General features: G+C 39.3%; 1 protein-coding gene across 1 annotated transcript in view; it reads right to left on the reverse strand.

The window, feature by feature from the left end:
- Positions 1-15,282, reverse strand: part of LOC147683525 (galactose-3-O-sulfotransferase 2-like) — a 434,320-nt gene extending 419,038 nt beyond the window's left edge. Inside the window, exon 1 of the mRNA XM_086944869.1 lies at positions 15,228-15,282. Coding sequence (XP_086800995.1) covers positions 15,228-15,253 — 26 coding nt within the window. The 5' untranslated portion in view covers positions 15,254-15,282. The remainder of the gene's footprint in view (positions 1-15,227) is intronic.
- Between the last annotated feature and the right edge of the window lie 317 nt (positions 15,283-15,599).

The raw sequence follows: 15,599 nt of genomic DNA on the forward strand, positions 1-15,599 counted from the left end.
GGCCCTTTCAGGATTACCTCTCTACAGGTAATCATCCCTCCAATTCACCAAGGTGCTTACTTTGGAATGCTTGACCACAAAGATGCCTATTTCCACTTCCCTATTCTTCCCCTCAGTCATCAGTTTCTGTGGGTATCACAAGGGAAGCACTTCCAGTTTCAGGTGTTGCCATTTGGTCTGTCAACAGTGCTCCGGACCTTCACTGTAGTAGTGGTCCTGCCGCTTGAAGGGTTTTCTATATTCCGTCAAATATAGATGATTGGCTAACTTGTGGTTCTTCTTTCTTGAAGGTTGAGGAGGCAGTAATAGCATTGCAAATGACTTTTCTGCAGGCTTTGGGTTTCATGGTCAACTTTGGCAATTCCCTTCTGATGCCTTCTCAACAGAGACTTTTAATGGTGCTCTTTTCGACACACTACTGACCAAGGTGTTTCTTTCACCAAACAGGATTTGTGTTCTTCAGTTCACTGTTCGGACATTGATGACTTTGTCTTCTGCTGCAGCCCATTTCTGACTTTGGGTTTAAGGTTGCTAACAGCGAACATGACTGTGGTACTTTGGGCTTGGTTTCATTTAATACTCTTTGTATTTTATTTCTTGGCCCATTGGAGCCCAGAATTGGTGCTGTATAACTGTCCAATCCTTTTCTCACCGGAGATGGTGAAGGCCCTGGAATTGTAGCTGAATTCTATGAACTTTGCTCACAGGGCTCCTTTTCAGCTTCCCCCTCCTCTGTTGCCCTCAACAGATGCCAGCCAGTGGGGATGAGGTGTGACACTGGGAATATTGGAGGCTCAAGGTCCAGGGTGGACAGTTGTTGTACTTCCAATTGGAAGGAATTGGCTGCAGTGTGGCAGGCTGTCCACTTTTTTTAGCCCCTCCTTCAGGGTCATTATCTGATGGTGCACAGGTACAATTAGGTAGCTTGTGGCTATCAGAAGTCTTCAGTTGAGTTTTCTGGCGGTAAACAGACAAAATATCGACTTCAAAATATCGAATGGACAAAATATCGACTTCAAAATATAGAATTGACAAAATATCGAATGGACATGATATAGTCATCACAAATATCGTTTTTAAGGTAAGTAATGTAATATCGAATTTTAAAAATATAGAAAGTCAAAATATCGAAGTATATAATATAGGTTATTCAAATTATCGAATTCTTAATAATATCGAATTTTTTATAGTGTTTTTTATGTTATTATATGTGTGAAAAGTGTGTATTTATGTTATAATTTATTTTAAATTAATGAATTTTATGTTATTTAATTTTTGTGTAATTTAATTCTGTAGCGGGTTGTGGGTTTATAGGGTGGGAAGTAATTTAATTAAAATTAATTAAATATGTAAATTTATTTATTGGTATTTATTTTGAATTAATTTTTATTTGGTAATTATTTAAATTTTAATTGACAATTAATTTTATTTAATTGATTAATTGATAATTATGTAAAAAACTAAAAACTTTATTGCATGATTTAAAAAAACATTTGCACAATACAAAAGATAAAACAATGTTGATACTTATTCAATTGATAGACTTGTTAAATAACAGTAGTGAAAGTAAAAAACAGAATGCATAGCCCACCATATGTCCGAAATCTCTTATTTCTGCCCTGCACCTATGGAAACTATCTCATTCAAAATGGCTCTTGACAGGTTTATATTTAGCAGACTAAAGGTGTCCAGCCAGTGTGCACAACCCTTTGTTTGTGTTGATTCTACCTTTAGAGTTGTGTTCGATTTTCTCAAGGTGCCCACAGGGCAGTATTGTCCTTCTTATGGAGGTCCAAGCATCTGCGCCTCTGGCTGAGCTGGCGATTGGCATCTCCCCTTCCCTAGTTTTTTTACTGCGCAGTCCAATAACCTCACCAGTGCGCAATTTAAATATGTGTTCCGTGGGTCGAAGCAGGCCAAAACTGCGGATCTGCATGATCAGACTTCCTTATTATTCCAGGCCCTCCACAGGAGAAGCCTTCTTTCTTTCAGGAGGCTAGGGCACAGGCACACAACATGAGTCATATCTTCCCTATGCTTGCCGCAAAATCAACATGTCTCCAGAGCTTGTTCTCTTTTCCATTTGGGGAGGTAGCAAGACAGGTTAATCACCCCCAATCTTAGTTTTAGAAATCTGAGTTTGGTGCATGCATTAAAAGTACAATTTAAGTAGCTCTGAGGTGTCAGCTGATCGTATGTGATGAGGGTCATACAACAATGGTTTCTTTTTGCAAGGCTCGCCTTAGCTTCCATTGAGGAGAGTTTCTTTGTGCAGTTTTTTGCTAGCCTTTTAAACTTATGTTGGCTGACATGCATGTCTCATGCATCACTCAGGCCTAAGGTTTTTAACCCACTTGACAAATATCGATGCCGCGTTTGCCATCGTTTTGTTTTTAGATCGGACCATAGGTGTTCTGCTAAGCTACCTTCTTTGGGTAGCCTCAGCTTGTGCAGCACATTAGGAAATGCATCATTCTACCCAAAGTTTGCTTACAGATGCCCAGTTCCAGCCTGATGTATGCCGGTGAAGTGAAGGATGGTAAGTGAAAGACTGTTCTAAAGATGTTTGCTATAATTATATCCAGTTGATCACTGTCCAATCCCTTAAGCACCTCGCTTCCATATGTTAGTGTTGGAATGGCTTTTGCCTGCACCACCTGTAGTGTTGGAGCGAAAGTTGGGCCGAATAATTCCTTATGGATGGAGATGAGAGCAAAAGCTAGTGCTGTATCTTTCTTTTATTGTTCTCCCAAATGGGTTTTGTATCTTCCGTTGTTGTTGAAGATCACTCCTAGGTACTTGTGGCATTTGGCTTCTGTAACTCTTTCCGAATTTAAGACCCATGTCAACTTTTTTGGTCTTCCTGGGCAAATTGCCAAGATTTTTGTTTTCTTGTTATTTATCACAAGCTCATTCTTGTCTGAGTATGCGGCGGTTGCGTCCATGAGTCTTTGTAGGCCCACCGTTGTGCTTCTTAAGAGAACCACGTCCTCTGCATATAAAATATTTAACTGCTGTAGAGTGGCTAGTTTGGGAGCATGGGAGTTTACTTTGTTAAGGGCTTCCGGAAGATCGAATAGATTGAAAAGCGTGGGGGCCATGACGCATCCTTTTTTCTGTCCTTTTGTTGTAAAAATTGGTCTTGACAGTCTGGAGCCGTCGCCAATCTTAATCCTGACCCAAGTGTCCTGATGCAGTAGTTGTAAGGCTCTTAATAAACCATCTGGGATGTTCAGATCTAGAAGTGTTGTAGGTAAACTTGTACAGATGACCAGAGGTAGCCAGGAGGTATATTTTCAAGTAGAGGGTTTATTGATAAGAAGTTACAAGTTACAAGAAGGTCTCATGAAGGTCCAAAGGGAATCCCACCAGGAGCAGCATCTTTGCTACTCAGCCCACTCACTCCAACTGTCATTCTCCACACAAGCAGGCACACCAACATTCCACTCTCTCTCATCAGGCATTCCAACATTCCACGCAGACACCACATTCATCCTGGCTGAGTAGCTAAGGAGAGGATGCATTTGAGCTTAGCCCTATTGACTTTGTCGAATGCTGAACTAAAATCTATAAATCCTATGTAAAGCGATCTGGTGCTAAGCTCCGCCTTATCTATCAAGCACGAGAGAGCCATGAGGTTAACCATAGTGCCTGTCCCGCTTGTAAAGCCAGTTTGGTTTAGTGAGATTATTGAATGGTCCTCGACCCATTTTTGTAGTGAATTTAGCAAAATCCCTGCAAAGTACTTGGCTTCATTGTCAATGAGAGCAACTAGCCGATAGATGCTGGGGGATTTTGTGTACCCTCCTTTGAAGATTGGAACAAGGATCGGTCCTTGCCAAGAAGGTGGAATGAGGTCCTTTGATAAAATGGAAGAAAAAAGTGGAGCTAGTTTGGATGCCCAGAAAGCTGGGTCCTTCTTGAACAGAGCCGTAGGAATTCTGCCTGGTCCTGGGGCCCCATCTTTCCGACCCATTTTTATCTGCCTTTCGATTTGGTCCTTCAAACCTATGCCGTACTCAGTTTGATTGTCATGCTTTTGTCCCTCTAATTCCTTTTTGTGTTTTACATTTTTGTGGGAAAGCTCGTCCATTGTTGACCCTGTTCGAAGGTGTTTTGGAACTGTGTTCAACTCTGTTAAAGTGTTGGTGCTCTTTGTGCCAGTGACCTGGTTGTTAAAATGGGTGTGCAGAAAAAAATACCACTCAGGCTCCAATATTGATAATTATGTTAATTTTACTAATTTACTTTCTGTAGCAGGTTGTGGGTTTATAGGGGAATAGGGTGGTAAGTAATTTAATTATAATTATTTAAATAATGTATTTTATTTGTATTTATTTTGAATTCATTGTTAATTAATTTTTTATTGCTAATAAATTAATTGTTAATTTGTAATTAATTTGTATTATTAGGTAACTAATTTATATACTTAATTTTAATATGTATTTTTAATTGATTAATTATTATATTATATTAAATTGGTAATTACTTTTAATTAATTTTTTATAGATATTAATATATATATATATATATATATATATATATATATATATATTTTTAAATAATATATGAAGTATTTACTTTCCCTACTGTTGCAGTCACTGGAGTGGGAATAGTAATTTTTACCCCTACGCTATCCAACGCTTTCCCTACTGTTCCACTCTCTGGAGTGGGAATAGTAATTTTTACCCCTACGCTATCCAACGCTTTCCCTACTGTTGCACTCACTGGAGTGGGAATAGTAATTTTTACCCCTACGCTATCCAACGCTTTCCCTACTGTTGCACTCACTGGAGTGGGAATAGTATTTTTTACCCCTACGCTATCCAATGCTTTCCCTACTGTTGCACTCTCTGGAGTGGGAATAGTAATTTTACACCTACGCTATCCAACGCTTTCCCTACTGTTGCACTCACTGGAGTAGGAATAGCCATTTTTACCCCTACGCTATCCAATGCTTTCCCTACTGTTGCACTCTCTGGAGTGGTAATAGTAATGTTTACACTCCCGCTATCCTACGGTAATAATATTGTATATTTTTTTATAATATTATGTTAATATATATATATGTTTTAACAAATATTTTTTTTTATTTCAATTAATTATTTAATAATTTTAAGGTTATTTACGTTTTAATAAGTATATTTTAGTTATTTATTTTCAATATTTTTTAGTTTTACATTATTTTTAAGAAATTCAATATTTTTACAAAGTATATATTTTCAAACGATATTTTGGAGCCGATATTTTTGTACTTACCTGTTTGTAAATAGGATTTCGAAATTTTGTCTGTCAATATTTTGGCATCGATATTTTTAGTAGTCTATATTTTTTCCCTCGATATTATGTCAGTGATCCTTTTCTGGCGTCTCAGATATTTGCATGAGCAGAAATCCATTTTTTGTCTATGACAGCAGTCTACATCCAAGGGGAGCTCAATTTTCTTGTGGATTATCTGAGTCGGAATATAGCCTCCTCAGTCTCCTTCCATTGGACGAGGAGTCTGTTCCACCAGATTTATCTCTCCTGGGGATCCCCTTTGTTGGAACAGTTTGCAAACCACTCAAATGCAATGGTTTCAATCTTTTGTCTGGAACTGATCAACCAGGGGGCTTGGGAGGAGGATACTTTGGTCTATCAGGGCCAGTGGGCCTGCGTTATGCATTTCCTTCAATTTCCCTCCTCTCAAGGGTGCTTCAGAAGACTCAGGAGGAGAGTGTGTTGGTGTTTCTGGCTGCCCTTTATTGGCCTTGTCACCCCTGGTTTCCATTGCATAAGGAGTTGTTCAGGAATCAGTGTTTTAAACTCCTGTTGATTCCATCGCCTCTGCAGTTTCCTCTTCTGTCATCAGTCAGCCATGCAGTCTGTAAATTACAACATGGTTCTTGAGAGGCAGTCATTAGAAATGCTTGGTTATTCTAGTGGGATGGCTGAGGACATCCAGGTTTCTAGGAAACCCTCAACCATTTCTTCACTTCATAAGAAATGGGATTCTTTTTCAAAATGCGCTTTCGTTCATAATTATGCTCCACTAGCTAGAGACATCTTTTGTATCCTTGATTTTCTCTAGGAAGGATTCATCAAGAATTTAGCTCCATCCACCTTGACCCCTCAGTGGCCACTATTAGAGCTTTTAGGAGTCCAACTAGATAGCTAGTTGAATTGTTGTAGGAAGGTGGATATTTGACTACCTGGTTACCCCAACTTTTTGCCAAGTGTTTAGCTGGTTTTGGACTTAGTTGGCCTGGGATGCAGCTATTCAGGGCCCCAGGCTATCTGCTCTCACTGTTAAATGAACTCCAGGTACTTTAGGTACATACCAGATTGGATATTGGGTCACCCTTGTGAGCCCCTGTATAGTGTACCATAGGTACCCAGGGCATAGGTGCATCCAAGGCCTACCAGGGGCTGCAGCATGTAGTATGCCACCCCTGGCTGACCATCTAAACTGACACCACTAGCTGATCACTCAGCTGGGGCAAGGTGGTGTAATCACCCCTTGCTTAGATATAGTATACCTACATTTACCTTATATATAGACACATAGTAACCTATAAGTCACTCCTATGGCAGGCCTTAACAATCCTGGAGGCAGAGCGCTTGGTTTTGTGTGAGAGGGTGCCCTAGCATGAGCTGAGCCCCTCTGCAGCTTTTGGAACCATGTCCTTATAGCTGTTCCATGATATAACCATACCATATACTCTTAAGTGCATTATAATCCTTGCGGTTATTGCTAACTTTGGTTTGGCTTTATCAAAACAAGTTGTGTAAGGTGTCAAACACTTTGGAATACTACCCCCTCACCAGTTATGGTGCCGGGGGTAGCATTCCACCCTTCTAGAGGGAGAAGGCATGTAGTTACTGCTTTACCATGTTAAAGTTAAACAGAGCCTCAGCATCACAAAATGGATGCTGCTGCCAAAGACATGCGTCTGATCTACTTCAGCTGGACGAAACTCCAGCAAGGGAGGCGTGGACAATAGGTTTCCTGTCAGGGGAGGTGCCTGCACCTCCCCAGACAACCTTTAGTGTATTGGGGTAGGGTGGGCTGAAAGGAAAGCTGCAATTCCAGACACTGCCTGGGGCACACAAGGTGCTCCATGCATAGCCCGGTTCAAACCTGTTGCTGAGGCACTCCAGCCCCATCTCTGGCACAAAACTGGACAAAGGGAAAGGGGTGTAACCACCCCCTTCCCAGGTTCTACCCATAGAAGGGACCTAACAGGTAATCCAGCCCCTTAATTTAGTATAAAGATAGGAGCTGTGTCTAGAGACTTTAGATTATCTTGGAACGAAAGTCTGAAACACAACTCTTGGACCTTCAACGTTCTACATCGAGTAGAAGACTGAAGAAATCTCCCTTGTGGTCAAGGAGTTAGCACCCTGTGCAAACAGGCACCACCAGTGACTTGCCTGTTTGCTTTGTCGACACTCCTGAAGGATCCTGAAGACTCAGCTACTCAGGCCTGGACATCCAGACTTCTCTGACCCCGACCCACACCTCCTGCAAAGCTGAGACCCGTGGCGCACATGAGAGACGTGGGACCGGACAACCTGGACATCATGCATTTTGCTAACTGTGCAGCTTCTGAGGCATCCTCAAAGTTGTGCATTAGGGTTTAAGAAGCTCCAAACCCGAGCGCCATTTGCACCAAAGCTCAGCCCTCCACACTCAACGAGTGCCACATGGGGCCTGCTCCTGCATTTCAGCTTGATGCGTCTTCCCAGTTGCTACCCCTTTAGCTAGTGAGCCCTCCAAAGACCAACCTTTGAATTTACTCTGCTGGCCTAGTTGCTCCAGGCTTGCTCCAGCTTCCCTGCAAAGGAGAAGCTCCTCAGACCTTGCTGGTCTGACTCGAAGCCAATCTTTACTTCCTGCATGGATTGCGTTTGCCAAGGCTTATTGGGTCCAATCCGGATACCGACACCGCAGTCAACTAGATCCTTTGTGGAACAGCTTGAATCCAGCTCCTGGTTGTCGTCGACACCTCCTGGTCCTCGTGGCTGCAGAGACAAGCTTCACCTTCTTCACTTCAATCTACGCGACATAACCTGGTTCCTTCCTGGTTCCATCCTGGTCATTGGCTAGTGACCCAGACTTGGTCCCCTCTGCTTTCAGGTTCTTCACATCCTCGATCCGACCTTGGATCCAACCGGACACTTTTCTCCTGGTCGCCTGCAGCATTTCTTTGCAGCTCTCCATAGGAAACAGCGAGGAAACCCAACACGAAAAGACACCAATGCACCCGGCTTCCCTGGGTGAGGTAACACAAGTACTCCGGTGCTCCTGTGGGTATCAACTATCCAAGTGTCCTAATTTAAAGGGGTTTCATCGTAGTCCATCTGGAAGTGTCTTAAATCTACGAGTTTGTAACTTTTACGTTACGTGGTGTATTTATCCAGGAAATCTGTAGGGCAGCTAACTAGTCTTCTTGTAATACCTTTGTAAAACACTATTGATTGGATATTGATGTTGCCATGGCAAGTATTTTGGTCATATGGTTTTGGCCACGGCTGTGCAATAATTTGTTTTCTATTATGAATACATTTATGTCAGTGCAAACCTTTCTTTTGTCTCTAACTTGCGATTTCCTCACTATGTAATGACTGGTACGAGGAGGACCTAACCAGGGTAATGAAGATTACCAGTAAGTAAAGAAGACTCGTTGTCACTTTATTTCTCTCTCTGAACTCAGAGACATTTTGCATTGAATTTGTGGAGTTACATGAGTGCAGTTTTATTATTTGCCAAGCTATTTATTTCAGTCAGTTTTGGCAAACTTTATCACTCAGATGGTGAACTGCAATGCTTTCTGAACACCTTACAAAACACCCAGCTTTTGGCAGGAGAACCATGATCCCTAATTTTATAGTACTGTGCTAGCGATCAAATAGAAATTTTAAATGTTATTTATTAACATTGTATTAGCCATTAAACTGTTTTTTTATTTGCTGTTTTATTTTTCTGAAATGTTCCGCTTTTTACGTTCATACAGTGATCATCAGCGTTATGGAGGATCCCTGATTTATTTTTTCTCATTTTTGATTTACTATACATTCTATAATGCATATGCATTCGAGCTGACCTTCATTTTAACTGTCCATATATTTTTATATGTTGAGATATTATTGAAGTGGCTTGTCTTTGCAGAAATCCATACACAGGCCCGACAATAATATATTTATTGCAGCTGTGATGACTGAGTTGCACTGTACCTTGATTTAACCTTACACTACCTCTGATAAGCTGCCTTGACTAGTCATCTCCCAGCAGAGTCAAGGAGCCTTGGTAAGATAATGTTCATTTATAGACTGAATACCCAGCTTCTTCAAAAGCAGGGAACACTAACAATCTAACCTTTAACATCTGTTGTCTTAGTTACTGCAAGTGTAGGGAAACCCCTTACACGCATGACAGATATCTAAAGTACATCATTGATGACATAACTGATGATCTCCCATGTGACCCTGGTATATCCATTATACCAAATGAAACTTTTTGGTTGGTGGATTATGTAGGGTAGTGGCTCTCCTGGTAAATACGCAGTGGGTGTATACTAATGTATAATTAGTATTGCTGTGCAGAAGGGTGGGGAAAGCCACCCTCCTCCCCAATGTGTGGATAACCACTGATAAACTAAAACAACAATCCCTTGCACACGCCAGCAGTGTATATTATACATTCTTAACAGTAACGAAAAACACTTCTGTTACTCCGCTGAAACAGTCACTTCAGTTTAATATGGAAATCCTTAGCCAACATGTGTTTCGTCATGCTTAATGGTTGTGCTCAGTGACTTCTTCAGGGCTATAATCTCTATGTATGGACCCTTAATTCTGGTTGTATTTCCGACCGGGCATGGGTTCTAGAGCTCCAGTGATAATTACGCTGTAAAATGCACCAGGGTATACTGTGTACACAATTTAGTGTTTTTAAGAAGTCTTTTCTTAATTTTGGATCTTGGTGTGTATGAATCATAATGAATTAAGAAGAACAACAGCGGGGTGTAGTAAAACCACTCTTGGGGGCTAAGTAAGTCCCTCGTACCAGCAACCAAGTCTTTGTTGGCGTAAACGCAAGCCCTCTGTTTTGTACCAGGGCCGTGTGCTATATCCACAAACCACAGACACACCCTTTGGACCATTTTATTGCACACATACTTTTCAGACACATTCTGGTCGCTCATGTCCTGTGCAGAAAAATTATTACATTTATGCATGCGGCACCTGTGCCGATTTTAATTTTTTATTCCTCCCAAATAATGTATTCAAACATGTACTCGTATGTTCTCGTGTCTTTATATCCTTAAAATAAGTTCACCCTACTTAAGCACTGTAGTCTAAATAAACGATTTCTCCATGTAGTGTACTTCTACACACAGTCATCCATCAGCAATGTTTCCCACGTTAATTGTTTACCTTTTTCGATCTTCATTTTTAAACAAGTGGATTAAGAAGAAACTGAGAGAGCGTTGGAGAAGGAGGACTGTGGACACCAGAGTGTTATATCAGAAAAGTCAAAAATCATATTCCAGGCCTTGTGCAGTGGGTTAAGCATAGGGTCCAGCTGAAGGCTAAGACCTGCAGCTATGCACCTGAAGGCTGTGTACAATGGGATGTCGGCTCTACGTTTTGATTTTCCTGATAGAATGCACTGGTACTCAATATTCACATTCCCTACCAATCACACAGCCTGCTGCCGCTGGGGCATTGTGCCTCATAAGACATCAACATTCCCTGAAAAAAATCACAATAGGTTAGTTAAGGTTCAGTGAAATAAAACCAAAGAACACCAAAATGAAACCATCGGTATTTGGTCTATACTCCACAAGAAAAAAGAGGACATGAAACTGATAAATTCAAGCCTATTATGTCGTGTTCTAATCTAGGACCCCGATCAATATTGTGACCTTATGCCCCTATACGGCTATAATCCATCCATACCCTTATAATGGCATAAACGATCAGAGCCATATTTCAGAAACTCGTCTCTGGCATAAACGATCAGAGCCATATTTCAGAACATCGCCTCTGCAGCTCATTACAGTAGATGACACAGCAGAAGCCACTATCTTAGATTCCTAGATTACACTCCGAGTTCTTCAACAAGATAAAACCCCCAGCAACCTGGGAAAGCCCCGCTTGCTTTGTTTTTATTAGTAATAGAACTCTAATGAGCACTGTAAGAACGACCAGTTCCGAGTGACATCTTTATTGACGTCTTATGTCTAAAAACGTACGTCAAACAAGGCACCTTTCAGGTATAAATATTACCAACGTTGCCTTAGGCAAATGCGATGGTGTGGTGAATACAGGAGCAGAACAGCTGTCCCTTGCAGAGCCCAGCAGATGCGAGAAGCCCACGGACGCCGCCCCTCCTCCTCCTTGACACGCTGAGAAAGACTCTGTCTTTTCTCCTGCCGAGAAAATCCAGCTCCGGCGTTTCCAGCCTACCCTTGCGGGTGACTGGAATATCGAGTCCTGAAAGGAGATACCAGCCCTCCAACATTCTATTCCAGAGGTATGGTGTTGACTAAACCCTTAGAGAGAATTCTTGAAGCAAACCCTTGGCAAAACCAACTTAACTAAACTGCTACTTACTTACTCCCTCCCAAGTATTAGACTTTGGTCAGGTACACTGGGGTAGGGGTAGTTAGAAGCACCAGTTGAGTACGTTAGTCAAATGTGTCTATGAATGTATATATTTTATTCATTTTAACCATTGTATGGCTAAGAAACCATATCAATGCTTTTACAGTATTATTTTGCAATTCTCCTTTTACAGTACGCACTTTTTATAATAACAAGTCTTGCAATTGTGGCAATTCATTTCTCTTGCATGAGAAGAAAGACTGTTCAATAAATAATACCTTTTATTGAAAACGCCCGTCTCTCTATTCTCTGCATCTTGGTGAAAGTAATCTGCACAACTGACTGAGTGAAATAGCTGTCTATTGTTTCACACGACTCTAGAGATTGACTCTTATTCTAAGGAGCAAAGTTGTCATGTTTATGCGGTTGTTGGAAAACTGAATCCCTTCTTGTCTGTACCAGGGAAGCTGATCACTTCCTATTCAGTCAAGAAAGTTTCCAGTGACCTCTGAGCTAGTTGGTACAAACCCAATTAAGTTTAGCATAGTCAGTAGAGACCTGGAAGACCGCACTTCTACGTCTACTCTGCTGTTTATGTTATTCCAATGCGCAGGGCCTACAGGGAAAATAGGAACTACACTACAATTAGGAGTCAGCAAAAAAGAGTGACCATGAAGCCAACGAATGGTAAGCAATGGATGGAGCCCCTCTTAGTAAACAATATCTCTCACAAGCAACAGCACATGAGACTAAAAAAATAAAAATAGGATAGGTGGCGTGAGTCATGGTGTTTGTTGTGTCTTTGGCAATCTATAAATGCTGAATTTCTTTTTTGTTTCAGGATTAAAATTGCTGAACCATAACTAACATTTCACAGTGTTTGTTTCACTGTGTGTTTACACACACAAACACACACAAGGCCAAAGACGAAGACGTTTGAAAAGGTCACCAAAACCATTAGATGAAGTTTGAAAAAGTCACCAAAACCATTAGATGGCTTTGCTGGTCCACAATACATGTGTTTTACTGGGTACACAGACAAAATATCGATTTTTAAATATCGATATACAAAAATATCGAAGTTTAAATATCGATGGGACAAAATATCGAAGGTAAGTAATATCGACAGTCTTAATATCGATATTGGTATGATATCAGTAATATCGAAGTTGTAAATATCGATGTCAATAATATCGAAATTAATAACTTTGATGTTACTAATATCAATTTTTAAATACATTTAGTGTATATTATATTGTATTTATTATGTTGTATTATTTATTTTTAATGTAATTTAATTAAATATTGTCTTTTACTACTGTAGCGGGTTGTGGGTTTATAGGGGAATAGGGTGGGAACTAATTTAATTATGTTAAATTAATTATTAATTAGTAGGAATTATTAATTAATTAATTGAGAAATAATTGTTATTTATTTTTAATTAATTGATTAATTGATAAATATGTTCTGTAGCGGGTTATGGGTTTATAGGGGAATAGGGTGGGAAGTCATTTAATAATAATTAATTAATTGATATATTTTTGTACATATTTTAATTAATAATTAATTGGTAATTAATTTCTATTAATTAGTTAATTTATTAATATAATTTTTGACATATTTATAATTATTAATTAGTTGGTAATTAATTAACATTAATTATTTAATTACATTAATTATAGTAATGTTTTTACATATAATTTATTGTTATTCTTAATTAATTAATTGGGAAAAATAATATTAATTATTAAATTAAATTAATTACAGCAAACGTGCTAATATATAGTTACTTTGTTGTTATTGTTAATTAATAATTAATTGGTAATTAAATAATATTAATTAATTTTGGGTAAAGGAGTATTTTTAGGGTTGAGGGTCAGTTTTCAGTTTTTGGGTAAGGGGGTATTTTTAGGGTTCTGGGTCAGTTTTCAGTTTTTGGGTAAAGGGGTATTTTTAGGGTTCGGGGTCAGTTTTCAGTTCATGGATAAAGGGGTATTTTTAGGGTTCAGGGTCAGTTTTCAGTTTTTGGGTAAAAGGGTATTTTTAGGGTTCAGGGTCAGTTTTCAGTTTTTGGGTAAAAGGGTATTTTTAAGGTTCAGGGTCAGTTTTTAGTTTTTGGGTAAAGGGGTATTTTTAGGGTTCTGGGTCAGTTTTCAGTTTTTGGGTACAGGGGTATTTTTAGGGTTCAGGGTCAGTTTTCAGTTTTTGGGTAAAAGGGTATTTTTAGGGTTCAGGGTCAGTTTTTAGTTTTTGGGTAAAGGGGTATTTTTAGGGTTCAGGGTCAGTTTTCAGTTTTTGGGTAAAAGGGTATTTTTAGGGTTCTGGGTCAGTTTTCAGTTTTTGGGTAAAGGGGTATTTTTAGGGTTCAGGGTCAGTTTTCAGTTTTTGGGTAAAGGGGTATTTTTAGGGTTTAGGGTCAGTTTTCAGTTTTTGGGTAAAGGGGTATTTTTAGAGTTCAGGGTCAGTTTTCAGTTTTGGGGTAAAGGGGTATTTTTAGGGATAAGGGTCAGTTTTCAGTTTTTGGGTAAGGGGTATTTTTAGGTTTCAGGGTCAGTTTTGGGTTTTTGGGGTACAGGGATATTTTTAGGGTTCAGGGTCAGTTTTGGGTTTTTGGGGTACAGGCGTACAGGGTAAAAACAAAAAAAAATTACATTAAATCAAATTAATTACATGGAAAAAATTAAAATTACTTTAAATTATTAAGTGTTTTATTTATTTTAAATGTATATGTATTAGTTTTAATTTTGTTTTAATATTTTTATTTAATAGTTGTAAAATTATATGTATTTTAAATTTATTTTTACATTATTATTAATACATTTAAAAAAACGATATTTTTGATTCCGATATTTTTGTACTTCGATATTATTTTTTCGATATTTTAGTACTTACCTTAATGAAGATAGGATTCCGATATTTTTGCTGTCGATATTTTTGCTCCGATATTTTTGCATATCGATATTCTGTCTGTCGATATTATGTCAGACATTCGTTTTACTGTGCTAAGAAGCACATTCTGTCAATAGAAGTGAGCGATATCTGAAATAACTGTCTGAAATATTCAGATAATAAAGGATTCTGATTGCAATTAGAATGTTCAGGATTTGTTCACCTTCCTCGGACCAATTCCAACAGTGAATATCAATAGTTGGGCTTTGTGCTTTGCTTATGTAAAAGCACATATAACAAACTAGCCCATAAGCAACAAATCACACCGAGATCAGGCCGCCTGTTGGATGAAATCAATTAGAAGAGATACCAAAGATTGATTTTTTTGTGGAAAAACATGGCTCCTCGCTAACTAAAAAGAGTTTGCTCCCACATAGGAGGAAAGGAATGCATCCACCTCTTCATAAACTTCCTCCATTCACCCTAGAACCTTTGATCAGCATATCATAAAATACAACATGTTATATTGACAGTATTAATATTGTTCTTCTGGCGGAGTTAATGAAAAGACCGCACGTGATCAGTGGAGGGAGAACATTATAACTCTGATCATTCCGTATTGAACAGCGTTATCACACTCTCGGGTCTCATCCACTCTCCGGTACACAATTGACACTAAACTATACACAGTGGCACATGAACTTTTGTCAGTAGTTGAGACTGTCATTAAACTGTGCATCCCTTACCTTGGCATTCTGTGGAAGATTATCATGCTGCTTCAGGTCTTAGCCAACTGAGCCTTGGTGAACCATAGACATCAAGCAGACCTTCAAGCTGGTTCCAGGACCCTGCAGCTGCATATGAGAGAAAAACGTCGACATTGCTTCATCTCACTATGGAATGGAGATGGTGAAAATCCATCTCTCTTACAGCTGGTATAGAGAAAGTTACAAAGAGGGAAATAGGCTAAGGTGGAAATCTACTAAACCCAAGCATCCCCAGACCAACCCACATGAGAAAGAGGGAAGGAAAAAAAGGTAAAGGTTAGAAAGAAAGGTGATGTGAGAATGGAGGAACTAAGAATATGACAATCTTAGAGTAAAATAAAGAGATGGGGG

The sequence above is a fragment of the Lissotriton vulgaris genome, chromosome 11 (assembly GCF_964263255.1).
Source record: "Lissotriton vulgaris chromosome 11, aLisVul1.2, whole genome shotgun sequence".
NCBI lineage: Eukaryota > Metazoa > Chordata > Amphibia > Caudata > Salamandridae > Lissotriton > Lissotriton vulgaris.